The 19,965-nt window shown below is 33.6% G+C and overlaps 1 protein-coding gene across 1 annotated transcript; it reads right to left on the bottom strand.

Annotated features, from left to right (window-relative positions):
• Positions 1–2,034: 2,034 nt before the first annotated feature.
• On the bottom strand, positions 2,035–6,461 carry LOC128227219 (uncharacterized). Its single transcript, XM_052937528.1, has 3 exons — positions 6,210–6,461; positions 3,177–3,339; positions 2,035–2,800 (listed from the first exon to the last, which is right to left on the bottom strand). The coding sequence occupies exons 1-3, from the start codon at positions 6,361–6,363 to the stop codon at positions 2,662–2,664; spliced, it is 456 nt and encodes a 151-aa protein (XP_052793488.1). The 5' UTR covers positions 6,364–6,461; the 3' UTR covers positions 2,035–2,661.
• Between the last annotated feature and the right edge of the window lie 13,504 nt (positions 6,462–19,965).

Consider the following 19,965-nt stretch of genomic DNA (forward strand, 5'->3'; position numbering starts at 1 on the left):
ACATTTTTTTTAAATGACGTCACAATAACGCGGGAAAAGATCAAACACTTGAAATCACTTTTAAACGTAAAATTGAAACACTTTTGGCAACAAAACGTTTAAAATATAATAACTTAGCACTTTCTAAATTGTTGATTTATATTTTACAGGACCTGCTGACACAATACAAACAATAACAAGATCAGTAGTTTTCATGTATATTGTTATGCGATGAATTGCGATCCGAACATATCCGAAGATGTTGCGTTCATCGATTAATGAACGCAATTGCCGAAAGGCAGTTCATTTAAGGAATGGAAGTTGAGGTGTAAATATATGTATATAAATACACAAACTCTATTGGTTATTTTAACATGACGTTTTAAGAGCCGTTTCATAACATGCGCATAACTTAAAAATAAAAAGAAGTTTAAACAAATATCTAAAATGATATATGTAGAGGCTTAACCTAAAACCCGGACCGCCATATCGTTTACACTTCAGAAATGACTTTAAGTGTGTTTAAACAGCATTAAACTGTTATTTTTCCCTACAAGCATATATAAACGTGAATATAGTTTATTGTGAAGATATTCAAACATTACAAAATAAATGTATACACAATTACTTTGAACACGTTCTTTCGTTTACTTAAAGGCGCTGTACTCCGTATGATAAAATAGCGGGGAAAAAAGAAAATTGTCAAAACTGACATACACTTATCATCGATGTGTACAATGCATTGAAACTTACTAACTGAAATACACCATAGTTTACAATTTGTTTAAGTTTAGCAGTTATTTCGTATTTTTTCATTAAAAAGGATTACTGGGTATGTCTTCCAGGTAGATTTCATTCTTTGCGTGATTGGCTAGTCGGTTATTACGTGTTATTACCGAGGTAGGTGTATTAGCTTAATAATGTCACCCAAATAGAGTAAGCCGTCGTAGCTCAGTGGATACTGCTGGTCTGCAATTTTGGCGACACGGGTTCGAACCCGTCTCCGACACAATTATTTTTTTTACATTTTGGTACTTTTTTTACAATTATGATATCAAAGCGTAACACATTCTATAAGATAATTGTCTGAGATTCGTAACAGAAAAAAACATTTTTTGGTGCCAATCTGGTGTACAGTCCCTTTAAAACCGTCAAAACACATCAAATAAACCAGTGTACGATACGATGTAATACGGCCGGGGTTAAACCTAACATATTGAGAAACACATATCAAAGTAATGCAAGTATTTCAGTGGACGGTTACAATATAATACTTTACTTGTTCGTGTTGCTTAGAGAGGTAGATTGACATGTGTCCATGTCATAGACAATACTTTCTTAAATTACGAAAAGCGATGTTTAATGCATTTGAAGTCTAGGTAATAGGACAGGTGAGTATAGTTCTAACGAGCAATCAGAAAACGATTTGAAGCAATCAGAAAGTCACGTGATATGCCAAGTTCATAGTGATGATGTGCCCCAGATTAGATTTGCTTACGGTCTTGTTGTATTTTGTAATTGCGATAAATGCTATTTTATCGTTCTAGGGGTTAAAAAACGTCATAAAGCTGAGAGAGGTCATTTGGTTATGCGTACAAATATATAAGTTTCATCACTAAAACATAATGAGACTTTACAGAGTGCTAAACGGTTAATCAATTTATACTCGTCAAAGATGAAAATGACCAAGATCAATCAAACTCAGTTAGGATAGCTTTGATAACTACAATAAGACGCTGAATAACCACTGTTTATGAAAAATAGGTATTAAAATGAAAATTAACTACCCTAAAAAGGTCGTTAACTGCTCACTAAACCCGTACCGTACCATCCTGATTTTTAGCATTTGGAGGCGGGATTGGGGGCGACGTAAATGAAAAATGAAATACAAAATTTACAAATGGCTTTATCAGTACAAATAATCATACAAAACAAAAATCAATTCATATCAAAATACTTTAATTACTGTAGAAAGAATGCAGACTATCCTATGTTGAAAGACTGGCAATTTTAACTATTTAGTAAGTGAATTTTTCACTAAGTAGCCCTGTAAATACGGGTCATGGGCCTTCAGTAGCAAATGTCCAAATATTGGTTTATGGTTTATTATCGGATGTCATATGTAAAGGCAGATAAATATAAGATATATATAGTTTTTTTACCGACAAATACTTCGTTCATGAAGTGAATAAATAATGTTGCAATGAATTGAAAAGTAACTATCATTTATAGTTAAGAACTAACATAAATACATACCAGTATTGTTTGGTAACATATAAGATACACAGGGCTCAAACAAATTATAACGACGTATAGACATTTTAATAAAAACACATCAGTAGACCAATTATTCATTATGAGGATAAAATGGTAGCATTGACATCCATAAAACCATGTAGCTCTGCTGTGTTGATTAGGCAAACACTGAATTATACTGAAGACGGCACTTGCCATTCCTTTATATGTATTTGGGACTTCCAATATTTATATGAAAAGCTACAGAAACAAACTCATTAGCCAAAGGTTTAAACACAAACCCCATTTAATAGCACAGGGTAAACACCAAAGACATAGAACACAAAAACAAGAAATCACAAACAAGAAACACGGAACAACAGCACAAAACTCCACAAACATCATATTGCATATACACTTTATAAAACCCAGTTGTGTTTTTAAACCTCATTGAAATACCACATCCCAGCTGTATAGTGTATACGTGTCACTTCTGGATCTTCTGATACATATGTTCATCGATGTTTTAAGCAGCATTTCATAGGGGCCTTCGTATGCTCCCTTAGTACTAGTATTTTCTACGTCTCTTGAACATATGTATGGTATACATTATAAACATCTTATTATAACAAGAATTATCATTCTATTTTTTTATATTATAAAAAGTGTTCAATATAAACCTATGTAATACAAGTATTGCGTTCGATGAAAGTTCCTGATGAAGTATTTAGAATGGTGATTGTCAAAAATGTAAATGCATAGTTTCGGGATCAGTTGAGTTTTCCCTTAGCGCTTTAAACGATTTACAAGTCTTTGTTTTTCTTTCTGGTCGAATATTTGTTAATCTTTATCAACACCAAAAAAATGCAGATGTATATAAATTTACATGTAAATTTCATTTTATAAAATATCCCTGCATTATTATTACTATCAACTTTAAGATATAATAATAGCATACTCACGAAATAACGTAAGTTGAGTCTCTTTTCGTCGAGGCCGACTTGTATCTTCTATATACCAGAACACTAACATGCGCCAGTCCGACAAGGAGAAGACAACCTCCTACAGACCCTCCAGCCATCCCGGCAACCTCGGAGGCGGTAAACCTCCGCTCCTCCTTTTCACCTGCAAGATTGAAGGTTATTTTATAAATTATGTTATCACTCATCACTTTATGTTTGACGTGGAAAGCATTTTTGTTTGATCTCAAATGGTGACTTTATAATAATAACACGCTACTTCTACTATTATTTACATCAATTTGGAGCTGAAATGCACCGCTTGATACAATTCTATCTTAGTTGTTTAGTTTGTTTTGCTGTCATTTTTATTGGATTGTTTTTTTTATTTTTAGGCAACGAAGACGAGGGGCATTCTTTGGGTATTTTCTTGTACCCCGGTTAAATTAATCAGTTACATAAACAATTGTGATCTAGTTGTGAACAGTGCTGGTGGCCAGAAACTGCATTAGGCCTAATACTATGTATTTGCGTTGACCTCAAAGCACTGAGATCTTTGTTATGACAAAACTGCAGGTGTTTGGCATCATTATTCAAAGCTGCCGTGAAAGAACGCTATGTGTGAATTTTATAATAATTGAAGATATATTAACAAATAAGCATAATTAATGATATTTTTGGACAATCTTGTTAACCATTTAAACATGTTTAAATCATTCGTTCCAGTCATAATGAAATGTAGCTTTAAAACTATATATAAGGCTGATCTTTTAAACTGTACGATACCGATAGTACACACATATAATGTAGTAATTACAAGGATGCATATGCTTTTGGGGGTCTTTAAAAGGCAAAATAATTCAGATTGAAACCGTTTTCCAATTGAACACGTGACAAGGATTGAAAATCAATCCACACTTAGTAAACGATTGTAAATATTCGGTCAAGCCCTTTCAATTTATTGTCAATTGAATGTATTATCGAATTCAGAAATTAGCTAAAATGTTCTTGGAGGAGAATCCAACGTTTTAACCCTATATGTATATGTCTCAACGGGGATAAGGCGCACGTCAAGTTTGGCCCTTTCGATGTCCCCCCTCTAATATGGGCCGCCTCTGAACAGATTTATTACCTTTTGACGAATTTCTGAAAGTAAAACGTTTAGATTTCAGGAATACAACTTTGTCCCTATAAAGGATTTACAATCGTCCACAGGACGCTGCTTGTACTATTTAAACAACAACATTTTTTCATAGTAAAGGGCATAATTACAACAATGTAATTTTTATCCATGCTACTGATACAAAGTGATACTTCTAATATATTATATAAATATTAATAATATGTGGCTATTCGGCTACTACTCACGTTCTAAACAAGTTGTCCCTTTGAATCCCATTGTACAGCCGTTGGGACAAATGCCAGACACCTTGTCACAAATTTTATTTGGACGACATTTGCCGCATGACATGATGCAGTTCTTGCCATATTTTCCATCTTCACATGCTTTAAAAGATGAGAAAAAAACTTATTTATTGATGATTAAATATCAAGATATATAGACATAGTAAACAAACGCCCCTACAAGATCACAGTCCATGGCTGGCTATATAACATGTTGTTAATGCAATGCCTAGGAGATGTCCAGCGAATTTTTAATAAGATTTGTTATGAGGAATATGCTTGAAACGAATATGTACAAAATGTGGAAATGCATTAGCTATTACGCATTACATTTGATAGTTCATTCCCCTTTGCGATTATAAAACTTGATGCAGTATCCTGTGATAGTATCTTTTTTTATTCATCAAAAGAATACTAAATGGTCACGTGCATTATAAATTAATTGTGCTCTCCTTAATGAAATCATTATCAAATATACGGACTTAAAATAATACTAAAGAAATTCACAATTTGAATCTATCAGGAAATTATATCCAGGCTTGCATCCATGGTTGCACATCCCGCTGACATGGTGACACTCTTCAGCAATACAGTGTTGACTGCAATTGCTAGAGCACTTGTCGCCATAACTGCCGATGGGACATTCTAAACAAACATGAAACTAGCTTGTATATTTACGCTTTAATTTTTTTTTGAAATCTCGTTCATTACTAAACTATTATTTTGCCAAACAGATGTGATGTCTGTCGGCAGCGTCCAATTTCGTCGGGCCAAATGCAATGCGGGTCATATACAGACCATAACCAATTAGACTACAATATTATGACTCTACAACAAGTCATTCACGAGTAAATCATTGGAAATCTCTTAAGACGTATGACAAGAATGGCAGACACATAATTTTGTCCGGAGCCATCGTCGCACGCTTCAAAACATTTGTTTACAATCTTAATTTGTCAATCAATTGTATAGTCTAAATGTCTAGTTTTCACGACAAGGACATCGACGAGGGCGACGACAATGGCATCGGACAGAAAATCCCTTTTTTACGTTGCTGGATAGGCCACACAAAAAATACTAACTTACCGTTACAAATATGTTATATCTACTGACTAAATTCAAAGTGCGTTAATGTAAAAATTATGCAGATATTAACTAGTTGGTTAAATAAGCTTATATTTGTTTCCAGTGTATCCATCTGCACAGCCGCCTGTGCAATGACCATCAGTTTTGTTACATGTAGGCTGTTTACATTGCCAACACACGCTTATAAAATTATCGTAGAACCCAGGCAATCATTCCAGAATTTATACACATATTTGATTGTTTAAAATAATGAAGCTTTTTATAAGCTTTCATCTGTAAAATATATTCTTATTTCAGAACGTGCAAATAAAATTTAACATTCAAGTTGGAAACATATTTCAATAAAAAAGCGTTGTAATTACTGTTTGTTATTCTGTTTAATTTGCAAAAACATATTATCCATTTCTTAAAAGTTCTTGTGACTAGTTATAAATCCATACACTATTGAATAAATTAAATATGCAAGCAAATGCAAATTTTCTATGAAAAAAAGACCTTTACGAACTGGAACACTAATAGTATAAGTAAACCTTATTAAATCGTTACCAACTGAGCAGTTTGTGCTCATTGTATAATCATATCCAGGTTTACATCCATGCACGTAGGAGCCATTCTGTGAGTTGCAATTGTTGTTTTTACAAGTGTGTGAACATTCTTTGCTGCAGTTTTGTCCATAGTAGTCTTGTGAACAAGCTATCATAGAATTGGAAAAAACAGTATCATATTTTCAGTTTACTATTATATAATGATAAACATAAGATACTATACTCCGAGGGGATACGGTAAGTGAGTCTGCGAATATTTGAGTCAGATTGTTGAGTCTGCAGCCGAAGAAGTAAGCGAAAATGTAAAATGTGTAATTTTGGGATTTTCTTTAATCTTATACCTGTTATTTATCAATTTTATTTTAAATTCGAAGTAATCTAAACAAACACGTTTTTGGAGAAAATGTTTTAATGTCTGATGTTTGCAAATGTGGAGAGCCCATAGTTTGGAATTGTGGTACTATTATGTAATATAAATGTCAACTGATTATGATAAAATCTAGAGTATTAATTTCTTGGCGCTGTTTTTGCTTTCTTAGAGACTACGTGTCTACGAAAACATCGGTTTAACCACCTTTATGTTCACCTGATGATAATCAATGCACGTTTTGAAACCTTTTGCTTGCATTTGTTAAACCTACTGACTAACTTTTATGTTACATACATCATTTTTTGGATTTTTGAATGACAGAAGTTTTGAACCTGTTGAATATGCATGCATTACATATAGAAATATAAACAGGAATAGCTAAATGCTTAATGTTTTGACACTGTGATCATATACAATTATTACAAAGGATGTGTAAATGTATTTCATTTTTATGAATATATAATGGACAGTATTTAAAGTATAATGCTCCGGCGAACAAATAAAAATGTACTAGTGAGTCCTGGCTCACACACGTTACAATTGCCAGTAAGTGCATCACATGGGCTCTTACAATGGCACCGTCGTAAACACTTGTCACCAAAATATCCCGCCGAACAGTCTATCATAAATAAATTGTATATATGGACATTATTATACCATTTGCACGTAACCCGATTTATAACATACATATTCTTATTTATTTACCGTACTGCTTGTTCGGTTTTGTTTATTTTCTCTCTCTTTATATATACTACAATTTTACAAAATAGAACAGTGACTTTTTCAGAGGTATGAATAACGTGAAAATCTTAGGCTTAGTTCAACACATTCACTCGCATTAAACAACAGCGATGTACAATTAAAACTGACATGCCTGTAAGTCGAGATGAAATGGCTGATTTTTGCAAGGTCCGTTCGTTGCATATACCCATACATCATTCCGAAGATTTGTGTCAAACACCGTGGTAATGACGCCCGACGTTAAAATAGACATAATGGCTGATGGAACAAGGTGCCAATCGCTTCTGTCACTGTAGAAAATATTAGGCTTTTCAGTAGCCGAGAATACGCCTGGCTTGTAGATGAGTGTTACATTTTTTTCCTTTAAAAGCTGGCTTTGAATGACTGAGACTGCCACACTTATTGCAAACAACTGAAAAAGATCATCAGTATACATATATGCATTTATATAATTATTAAGAAGACTAATTTCAGTATGTTCTTATTCATCCAACTTAAAGGAAGTTTTGCGAAAAAATATAGTTATATTTTTACATACTAGTAATCGGAAAAGATCGAATATGGTCAAATTTGAAAACATGCAAAATACTACTAAAACAAACACTTACTACACTAAATAGAAACGTATTTGATTAAGGCAAACAAAACAAGAAACTCTGCAATTACTCTCACCCTGGTGGAGATTGAACCTCTAACCTCTTTGGTGAGAGACATACACTTATGACATATGATTTTTTTCTAAACTTGCTGTGGATTGAAGCACCAACCTCTTGAGTGAGATGCAGATACCTATACAACTAGATCACTCTCACATATTAGTGTTTACTTACCTCCATTGAAGCAAACGATTAGAAACACTATTAAGCATTGCACATTCATTCTAATATTAATCCTGACAATATTCCCAAATCAAAACTGTACATCATTATCTTTATTTTTTATGCTTTTCTGAGGCAAACGTATACTTTTTTATAAGACACTGTATATAAATGAAACACTTATTTAAGCTTGAGATACTCAAATAGTTCTAATTTACTAACCTGGAAATGTGGAAAATTGAAGCAACAATATAAGTATTCCGATGCCTAGCTAATGGCTGGTAAGAATTGCTACGTTCCCCTTTCACTTGAAACTTGTTTTTATCTCTTAATATTACAATTGCTTTTGTTTGTCTTCCTGAAAAATACGTTACTCAAAGGCTTTTAGTTTAAGTCTAGCTCTAGGTTGATCATCGAAACTTTTAATTTTATTTTTCAAAACTTTAAATAAAGGTTATATAATAAATATGAGCAAACCATCGCAACGTGTTTAATAGATTTAAGTAATGTTGATATTAAAGTATTGGATGTTTAGAACTGCATCTGCAAAGAGAGCTTCATTTCTGTTCTTAGTGAGATTTTGTTATTCAGCACAGAAATGGAATTCACTGTCGTTGTATGCTGCACATTGTTGGAGTAAAAGTACATGTATATTTGCTGGCCGTTTTTCTTTGCCATTGTCATGCAGAGAGGATGCACGTAACTGTTTTTCCAACAAAAGAACCCATCATCACCAAAAGCTTCACATTCCTCTATTTAATATTTGTTTGATATTCAAAGTCCATGATTTATATCAGCATTGGGCATATCGGGTCATATTCCTAATGATCATGAATTTGTTTTCAAAATGATTTTTTTCGAAAGGAGATCGTTCAAAACTACATGTATTTGTATGAAACATTCAAGTGTGTGCACATATTGTTCCCTGTTTGATTTCAAACACTGTAAGGGCAACACTTGACAATACTTTAAACTCCTTTAAGCACCTTAGAGTATTTAAACATTTTAAATTGCTTTTACCAGTTATGAATCAGAAGTTTATTGAGCAAAAAAATATCGATGGTAGTATACAGATGGTTGTTTGCATAGCATCACAGGGTTGGCTTTTCAAAATTGATGTTTAAAATCTGAAAATGTATGCGAAACCAGGGGCGATTCAAGAAATTCACACAAGAGGGATTGTAACTTATGGGGCATAACCTTTTGACATTTGCACCTCCCGAAGAATTTAATCAATTTGAATTCCGAATTAGTGTATTTTAGAGCGTTATTTTTTTTCTCCAATATTGATATTAAAAGTTAACTAGGATGATTAAAGAAGCGGGACACCGGGTATCCCCCATCCCTCTGAACTTGCTTGTGTATTGAACAAGACCAAAACAAATATTGTTATATGTAATAAATGCCGAATGCTATGTCTACTTAACGTATTTTGTTCCTAACAAAGCCTATGCAAAGTGATGTGTGTTTTTTTATAGAATCATCGTACTGTCGCGTTTGCGTTACCGTAGTTTCGTGATTTCACCTTTTCATCATCGTATTACCGAGTGTCGCTTTTTGACACATTAACAGGCGATGACTTTAGCGGAATTCAATGCAATTGCCACTGGATATCAGTATGGTTTTATATTTATATAAAATTTCGCCGAAAGAGAACTTTGACTGAATACTAAATTCATTATTTTGTTGATACATCATTTTTATTCTCGAGAAAAGAGCTAATTTGTGGGGCATTCGAAGAGTTTTTTTCTGGTATGAACAGAACCCAAGCAAAGTGGTCAAACGATATCCTTGCCTTTTACCAAACAAATGGCTTAGGACAGAGTATGTTAAACGCAACACTGAGGCATATATTAAACTGTATTAGCATGCGTGCATGCGGTACCAGCATTTGGTGGGGGGGGGGGGGGGCGATATTGAAAAGCCGCGAACCGTGTTTGCAGATTTAGGTTAATTTTAAAATCGCGCTATAGCAGTCATACTGTATGGACGCACAATAAATAAATTTTAGTCCTTTCATTTACCCGACACTTAATTTCTTTGAAAAGGAATGACTGATATTCGAAACATCGTTTAGCACTGGTCATTCGACGACGCGGTACTCGGATCAGAGTAAGCAATTGAACAAAAAAAGTACGTCATAACACTGAACGTTTAGTGCGAATGAGCGTCAGTAATCTATACTTAGACAATGTAATATTTTAAGTATATTTGGATTAGATAAAATAGAATTTGAGATACAAAGTTTTATAAACACGTACCATATCTTTGTCTACTCTGAATAAGAAATACGCCAACATCTCCAATTTAACACGAGGACGACGAAAGATCTTTTCTACAGTCAATGCGTGATAAAACATGGCTGATCGTGTGAGAAAAAAACACAACAAAAACTATTTTTAAGGGAATAGACACCAGATGGTGCCAAAAGCGGCAAATACAGTATTGCCTGTAAACAAGCATAGAATTGTCAATACGAGATAGTATGAGGCCGATAATAGATCATTTACAGGATTAAACGAATATTTGCCGTTTAAAGTAGCGTAAAATGGTTTCCCGGATTATAGTTTGTCTATTAAGCATGTGTAAACGCATGATTAGTACAGATAAATATACCGACGCTATTATTAAATTTTCTAGGTTTTACGCGGGAGACAAACCCAGTAAATTTTGAATTTGAAAAATACGAAAACACCGCAAAAGATTTATCGGTCGTAAGCGATGTATATAAGAATCAATGCGTTGTACACAACGATATCAGTTTGTAAATTTTCGACAAATTTCTTTTTGTTGCAAATGTTTTATCCGATGTCTAGTCCCTTTAAGGGTACAAACTGAAAAAACACGAATAAAAAATACCAGCCAATTGTACAACACTCGATAAGTCCTCCAAAGGTTCTCGTTTTGCTAATTTGCACATGTTGCTTTCTATATTATTCCAGGTTCAAGATTAGAATAAGTCCTATGCAAGGGTGGGTCTTTATGTCCAGGTTACCATATATAGCACTTTATAATAGTTCAAACAGCAAACACGGTGTTTTTCAATATCTCTATATTCAACAACCAACATTATCAAATGTTAACATAATATCGGAGCGTCTGATTTATGGAATGAAACACTCCTACTCCCTCGTACTCCCATGGTGACTTAGGGTATCCAAGCATGTTACCAGCATCAGTTCATCAGATTCCAAGTAAAACAGTCATGTTTTTTTTAATGAAGTAAAACTAACATGTCTATAGACTTCAAATGTGCACGACAATCAATCAAGCTTGAGATTTCCCGCTTCCTTTACAAAGGCACCTATAACAGTCCTTGCTAAATATCCTTTGTTTATTTAGTTGTATATATTATATATTCTGTGTGTTGTTTGTAGAGTTTTGTATTGTTGTTCCGTGTTTCTTGTATGTGGATGTTTGTGTTGCTGTTCTGTGAAGTTGGCTTTAAAACTAAAGTTCTTTTCAGCCCGATCAAGTGTTACCGAGACACATATCATAGCGTTGAGGCAAAACAATTGTACGTTTAACATGGCTATATATTAATCTTGATATAATATTTTTATTTTTTGGAAATGAGCAACCAGAAACCCAAACAAGAACGACTAGTGAATTGGTCACCTGATGAGGAGGCACAATGGTGGCCACCTGTGTTGACCAACTCTCAACACTGTTTGGAAGTTTCTCCCAAGCTTTACCCAATGGTTGGCAATGCCCAATTCGGACAACAAATTGTGGTGGAGTAAGATTCTTTATTTATTAACTTTTAAAAAATGTCAGACAATCTTTAGTGAAACACAAACATGACATTGTTTAATTATTAAACAATTTAGACGACTAAATTGGTGACTATGAAATACTTTACCTAACACCTAGTTGGCCAGTTATAAGACACATATAAATAAGTAATTATTGTACCATCTTATATTGTATTAGAGGTTGTGAGTACATTTTAATGGTGACTTCTCGGACATCTGTATTTTCGGTTAAATGGTATGTTCGTCATGGTAGCTGTCTGAAATGAAAGTTGAGTGCTTCGTTACATACTCTTCTCTCTAGTGTATTCATATGTTATCAACTTACCATAAAAGGGACCGTACACCAGATTGTCGCCAAAAATGTTTTCTGTAACGAATCTCAGGACAATTCTTTAGTAAAATATTTTACTCTTTGATATCATAATTGTAAAAAAATGTAAAAAAAACGAGTCGGAGACCGGGTTTGAACCGGTGTCACAAAAATTGCCATCCAGTGATGTATCCACTGTGCTACGAAGGCTTACCCTAAACGCTTGGAATATTTAAGCTATATACCTAACTTGGTAAAATCACGTGATAACGTCATAAAGTCGGAAGGCAATATTTTGCTTCGAAGACTTTAAACAAAAATAGCTTTAAATTTCTTCACCATTTTAAATGAAACATAGCGCAGCCTACGCCGCTTACGGGGCCCTGCTTTCGGTCGTTTACCAGTTTGATCGAGAGTGTAGTTTCTTAAAATACTTCGACAAACCTTTTCATAATACGGCCGTCTGACGGAGCACTGTCAAAACATTATTTTGGAAACAGATTTGTCGAAGTGTTTGATTAAAGTAATCACCTTTTCAAACTCCGGTAATAAAACGAAGACGTGGCTCTTTAAACGGCATAGACTGCCCTTTGTTTCATTTAAAATGGTGAAGTCAAAGAAAAAGTTATATTTTATTTAAGTCTTCATTTTAAGCAAAACGTTGCCTTCTGACGTTGCATATATGACGTTATTTATCGCGTGGTATACACACACTGACAATGTAAACACATCAGAATATCCAGTTGTTTCAGTGCCTTAATTAGTGCGCAACACTAACGCAAAAATCTGAAGTGAATAACCGTCTCACGTACACGCAGCTTTTAATTTTGCAATTCATTTATTTTTATTTTATTTTTTGATATACTTAAAAAGTAAAGTGTATCAAATGTGTAAGATTATTAGAAGACGCCTTCTAAAATGAATGTAGTGTATTTTTTTCACATGCGTAATGGAGGACAAATACAATTTTGGATTGTTGGAGACATGTATGTATATAAATACACTTACTCTACAGTTTTTTAACACGACGTTTAAGAACCGTTTGATAATTAAAAAATAAATATAATGATAAGATTAAACAAATATCTAAAATGTTAAATGTAGAGACTAAACCTAAAACCTGGACCGCTATTCACCGTATCGTTAACAGTTCAGAAAAGCCTTTAGTGTGCTTAAAAATCTGTAAACTGTTATTTTTCCTTACAACCATATATAAACGTGAATATAGTTATTGTGAAAATCAATTAAACCTGACCAAATAATGTATACACGAGTACTTTTAATATGTTGATGTGTTTACTTAAAACCGCCAAAACACGTCAAATAAACCAGTGTACGATACGATGTACGACGGCCAGGGTTTGCCAAACATATTGAGAAACACATATCAAAGTACTGAGAGTTCTGCATTTGACGGTTACAATATAATACTGTACCTGGTCATGTTGCCTTTTCATAGGACGGGTGAGTATAATACTAACGAGCAATTAGAGAACGATTTGGACAAAGAACGAGTCTCGCCCAGTACAAAGAATTGGAAATGCAAGACGAACAAGTATATATTTAAACAGTATGTATCACATTATTAGAACTTCAGTGCCACTTACGATAAAATAAGACAAGATGAGTATAAAACTATGATAGAGTCTCATATTATTTCTGATAAATTCCCGAGGTCCACACGATGCTTTATTGAAAAGAAATGTATTGGAAATACAAAGGAAAACCCGAACTGGTTCACTGACCAATATTGTTTAGTAAAAGATCGCGGATGGGTAATCGTTTATGTTTATGTACAATGCACTTTTGTGTATGACGAAATGAAGTGTGGCAAATCATAAGAAGTGTTTAAACTAAGATATTTAAAAGCTGGAACACTTCAGTACATGTCGATATTTGCTCAAATAACGTTTCAGAAGACCACAATTGTCATATTTATTAGCGTCAACCGCTTTGTTGTTGCGTGATTGGCTGACTGAAATTTTAACGTGATTTTATCAATGAGTAATACATATGTTACTTTAAATAGTAACATTTTACTATATAGATTCGTTCCCACAATAATGATTATCGTTTCCGCCCGTGAGATGATCAAGGCACGTCAGGGTGATTATGGCATAAATTTGGCCTGACGAAGACGAGAACGTGCACACTGACGTCATTTTCACGAAAATAAAAATGGCCGCCGTTTAGTTGGTAGACAAACATTTAAACATTAATAAAAGCTTTAAAGGGATTGAAATGGATATATCGCTGCAAAAGTAGTGAATTTAGTTTTACCAATGACACATTCCATGTTTCAGTAACGAGTACTACCCGAAACCGTACCGGATGTTTACATTCGGTAAAGGTCATAAAGCAGTGAGACAAGGAAATGTTTTGTTGAAACGTTTTGTTTTCTTTATTCGCTGAGAAATGTTTATTATTACATCGGTCATTCAAGCGGAGATTCTTATAAAACTGCTCCTATGCTTGATCGACCCTAGCTGTGCTCACCTAATGAAATGAACATCACAATCAGCCAATGTAAAACAGGAATTATTTGAAGAATGGAAAAATTGCAGGCTTATTCTAAAAACACGTACGAAAAGTTTTGCTATTCTGATTTCCAGTCATTCGTTATTTTCCGCAGCTAATGCCATTCAAAACCATTTTGTTATATATCATTTTAAGACTTTCAGACTACATGCTAATTATATCACATATCCTTCATTATTCCACAAAATCATGTTTTTAAATCCATTTGAAATCATTGACAAATAACAAAACATATGTATTATACAGGATAATACATGGTTGGCCATGGCTTTTAGTTGATAATTGCCCCAGTGAAAATAATTGCCCTCGGGCAATTATTCCTTACACTGGGGCAATTATCAACCGAAAGCCATGGCCAACCATATATTATTCTATAAATAAACCACACGTCAGAATAACGACGTAAAAATTCGTGACCTTGTGGATCAGGTGTTGTTTTTCTCTCTCTTTTTTCTTGACTTTACCGGCGTGAGTCGACGTAAATGAAAAATGAAATACAAATCTTTTAATGGCTTTATCAATACAAAAAATCAAACAAAACAAACGCAAATCTTGTTGTTATAAATCAGTTTATATCAAAATACGTTAATTGCTGTAGAAACCATGCAGACTATCCTATGTTGAAAGACTGGCAATTTTAACTATTTAGTAAGTGAATTTTTCACTAAGTAGCCCTGTAAATACGGGCCATGGGCCTTCAGTAGCAAATGTCCAGTCGATTCAATATTGATTTATTATCGGATGTCAGATAAATATAAGATATGTATAGCTTTTTACCGACAAATACTTGTGTGAGGTGAACAAATAATGTTGCAATGAATTGAAAAGTAACTATCATTTATAGCTAAGAACTAACATAAAAAAATATCAAAATTGTTGAGTAACAGATGCAATACACAGGGCTCAAACAAATCATAACGACATACAGCTATATTAATAAAAAAAAAACACATCAGTAGACCAATTATACATTATGAGGATAAGATGGTAGCATTGACATCCATAAAACCGCGTAGCTCTGCTGTGTTGATTTAGGCAAACACTTTATTTTAAGACGGCACATGCCATTTCTTTATATGTATTTGGGACTTCGAATATTTATACGAAAAGCTACAGAAACAAGCCCAGTATCCAACGGTTTAAACATAAACCCCGTTTAATGGCACAGGGTAAACTCCAAAGACTACGAACACACAAACAAGAAATCGCAAACAAGAAACACGGAACAACAGCACAAAACTCCACAAACAACACAGTGCATATATACTATATAAAACCTAGTTGTGTTTATCAAACCTCATTGAAATACCACAACACAGATCATAATATTTAACATAACAGGTTTAACTATATTTAGCCTTTGATTTCACTTTTGTACGCTTGTCACTGAATCATATACATAAGTATCAGTGGCACTGAAGCACACATGTAAGTATACATGTCGCTGAAGCTCACGGCTGAGTATACCTCTCAATGAAGCTCACCCATAAGTGTTCGTGTCACTGAAGCACACACATTAGTACTAGGTGTACGTGACACTGGAGTACACATGTTAGTAATGTAAGAATACGTGTCACTGAAGACGTTACATAAGTCGCAGTTTCATTGAAATATAGTAAACAAATAGCATCTTCACACAAAGAACACTTCTCAGATCTGGATTGTCTGATAGATATGTTCATCGTTAAGCGATATTTCATAGGTGCCTTCGTGTGCTCCCCCAGTATCGGTTTTTTCTACGTCTCTGGAACATATGTATAGTATACTTTCGTACCTTCTTATTATAACAATAATTGTCATTGTAAGTCTTTAATATTATAAAGAATTTTCAATACTTGTGTTAATTTTTCACAACACCAAAATGATTTAGATGTATATAAATATATATGTAATGTTCATATTATCAAATGTCTCCTGCATTACTACCACTATAAACTTTAAGATATATTAATATTATCATACTCACGGAATAACGTAAGTTGAGTATGTTTTTGTCGAGGCCGACTTGTATCTTCTATATATAAGAACACTAGCAAACACCAGTCCGAGCAGCAGAAGACAACCTCCTACCAACCCTCCAGCCACCCCGGCAACCTCGGAGGCAGTAAACTTCCGCTCCTCCTTTTCACCTGCAGGATTGAAGGTCATTAACTATGATTAATTATGTTATCACCCATCTCTTTATGCTTGAAATGCTATTTGTTTTCCTTAAGAGAAAACTGACATTCATTTTTTCATTTATCTCTTTTTCGTCGTTGAGAGTCAACTCTTTAAGTAAGTCTTTTAATCGAAATAAATGCAAACTCCATTGCCAGCTAAATGAGACTTTTAACAGCAATTAGAATGCTTATCTTTCAATAATATGTTAAGGACAGTGTCTAATTATAATAAACACAGGGGAGAACGTGAAACAGGGAACGATTTAAATATGTGTGTGTTGAAGTTAGTTAATATAGTTCCATTCACATTTATGAATCATTGCGATATAGGTATGTTATCTCTTGTCGCTCTGTTGTAATTATCATTATGCGATATCGCAAATAAAACTGCACAACGTTGGTCTATGCAAAATACACCTTACAAGAAAAAAATGCAATCATTGATATATCTCTTCTAAATGAATATTACCTCTTTAAAATCCTTGCTTTCGTACCCCATGATGTTTTTGCAATATGGATACACAGTATCAAAGTACAGTCATATGGAAAACCGCTAATTCCAAACCGCAAAAAGATTTGTTAGGCAAAGAGACTTTGCATGTACGATGTTGTATATTCAATACCTACAGCACTTACTTGATGATCAGTTCATTATTAATATGGAAAAACTGCAGAAACAAGCTCAGTATCCAAAAGTTTAAACATTACCCCATTAATTGACACAGGGTAAACGCCAAAGACATAGAACACAAAAACAAAATAACACAAACAAGAAACATGGAACAACAGCACAAAATTCCACAAACAACACAGTGCATAAACATCCGTTTACACACTGGCCTGTGTCTATTTCACAGGTTTTGTCATTCCGACAGTGTCCACACAAGTGTGTACAATTTGCGCCATATGTTCCATCATTACATGCTACGAAATATAGAGAAAATTCATTAAAAAGTGCCGTTTATTTCAGGAAAATATAAAGAAATGGTAAACAAACAGTTAAATATAATATATATTTAATATTGCTGAGGGAGTTTGAAGGTATGCACATGAACTATTTATACTTACGGTAATTGCACTGTGGGTCCACATTGTAATCATACCCGGGTTTACAACCTAGATCGCAAACCGCGCTGATGTGGTCGCACAGTACATCAACACAAAATGAACTACACCTCCCGGAACAGTTATCGCCATAAGTTCCTTTCGGACAAGCTTAAAAGTACGATGATTTTTAAAAAATAATAGTATTTGGTAAATAACATACAAGCTACACACAGTTCACTAAATAACTGCGTTTAAACCCCATAATATATGACGGATTGATTTAATAAGAGTTTGGTATCTAATGCAATCGACACACGTTATGCCACATTCAATTTGATTATCCCTTTTGTATACCACTTTTTATAGAATATAATGTTTCCTGTGTTACGAACATTTGTGTTATTCCATATCACTGCTTTGGCATTTTTTTTATTTCATAAGTGTCGTATGTTTATTTTTATTATGTAGCATGATTCAACATCATACAAAACTGAGCCGTTTTCTGGCACTATTAATGAAACGCTTATCCATTTCACTTTCGAATATTTATTTTTTTCCATTAAGTTATACGATTACAACTCGAGGGGTGAAAGCGAAAAGATTCTATCTTCTTCTTAATTTAATGTCACTTAGAATCTTTTTGCATTTACCCCTCGAACTGTAAATAAAGATTTTCCACTGACTATAAGTATTGTCATCCAGGTATCTTTTAACCCAAACAGCTTTTAAATAGTCATGTAAACTGCAATGATTGTAAGCTTTAGTCCAGTTTTCATTGTTTTGGTACAATATTTTATTTCTTTATTTAGTTCTGGCTTACTATTGCACATTCTGATGTTCATAGAAATGGTTAAGATTTGCAATATTGTATCGCTGTTGTTTGAACATACCCACTCTCAAGAGCATGAATTTATTTGTGTTGAGGTTTAGAAGTAACCATTTTTAGAATTATTCTAAAGGATTGATAAAGGATTCGAAAGAATTTTGAACCATTATTATAATAAGAAGCATCAGCGAAAAGGGATTGTTTAATGTTAGTATTATCAACACTTATTCCTTTGATATCAGGGTTTTACTTAATAAAGCTTTACAGGTTTTATTTCGATAAATAAATAAATGTCGTACTTCTTTTTCAATTTTGAATGCTTCCGACAAAGGACCATTATGTGTTATTATACTGTGTATATCGCTTAAGAAGAATTAAAGTCCATTGTACGATATCGGTGCCAAAGTTTAACGATTTAAGACTATCAAATGCTTTTTGAAAGTCGGTAAATAATAAGAACCCGGGCATATTATTTTCTTCATGATATTGCATATCCTCAATGATTAGTCGAATATTATCGCGAATGTATGTCGTTTGTGGAGTTTTGTGTTATTGTTCCATGTTTTTGGTTTATGGTTGTTTGTTTTGGCGTTCGATGTCATTGGTGTTGAAACTGTGCCATTGACCGGGGTTAATGTTTAACATTCGACTACTGGACTTGTGTCTGTAGTTTTTCATATAAGTATTAATTGAATAACGTATAAGGACATATTTATAGAACTGCACAATACGTCCCAGGATAGTTGCTGGTTGTTGTTTTTCTTGAAGTGACAAAACCGCCGTCTTTGTTTGCATTTTCAGGTAATTGCTTTTTTGCAGTAACCACTTTAAATAATTAGATATACTTCAAAAATCCCATTATAACTGCACATAATGAACATCAAACATAAAGCTTCATTAATATTAGTTTACCCTTCATAGCCGTGTTTTTATTGAACTGAAAATGCAATTTGATTTTTCAAAATGACTGCAAGTCTTACACAGTCAATTATTGGTCATTCTTTACGAGATGTACTACTTCAAAATTAAATACATACAATGCAACGCAATATGTTAAAATATAATATTTGACTAAAATTAAACAAAATATGTATGGGATATCATTTATAATATTACTTTTTTAAGTACACTGTACGACAGAACATAATGCAATTCTCATATATTTATTCGTTTCGATTTTTAATCCTGAAATG

The sequence above is a fragment of the Mya arenaria genome, chromosome 3, assembly GCF_026914265.1.
Source record: "Mya arenaria isolate MELC-2E11 chromosome 3, ASM2691426v1".
Lineage (NCBI taxonomy): Eukaryota > Metazoa > Mollusca > Bivalvia > Myida > Myidae > Mya > Mya arenaria.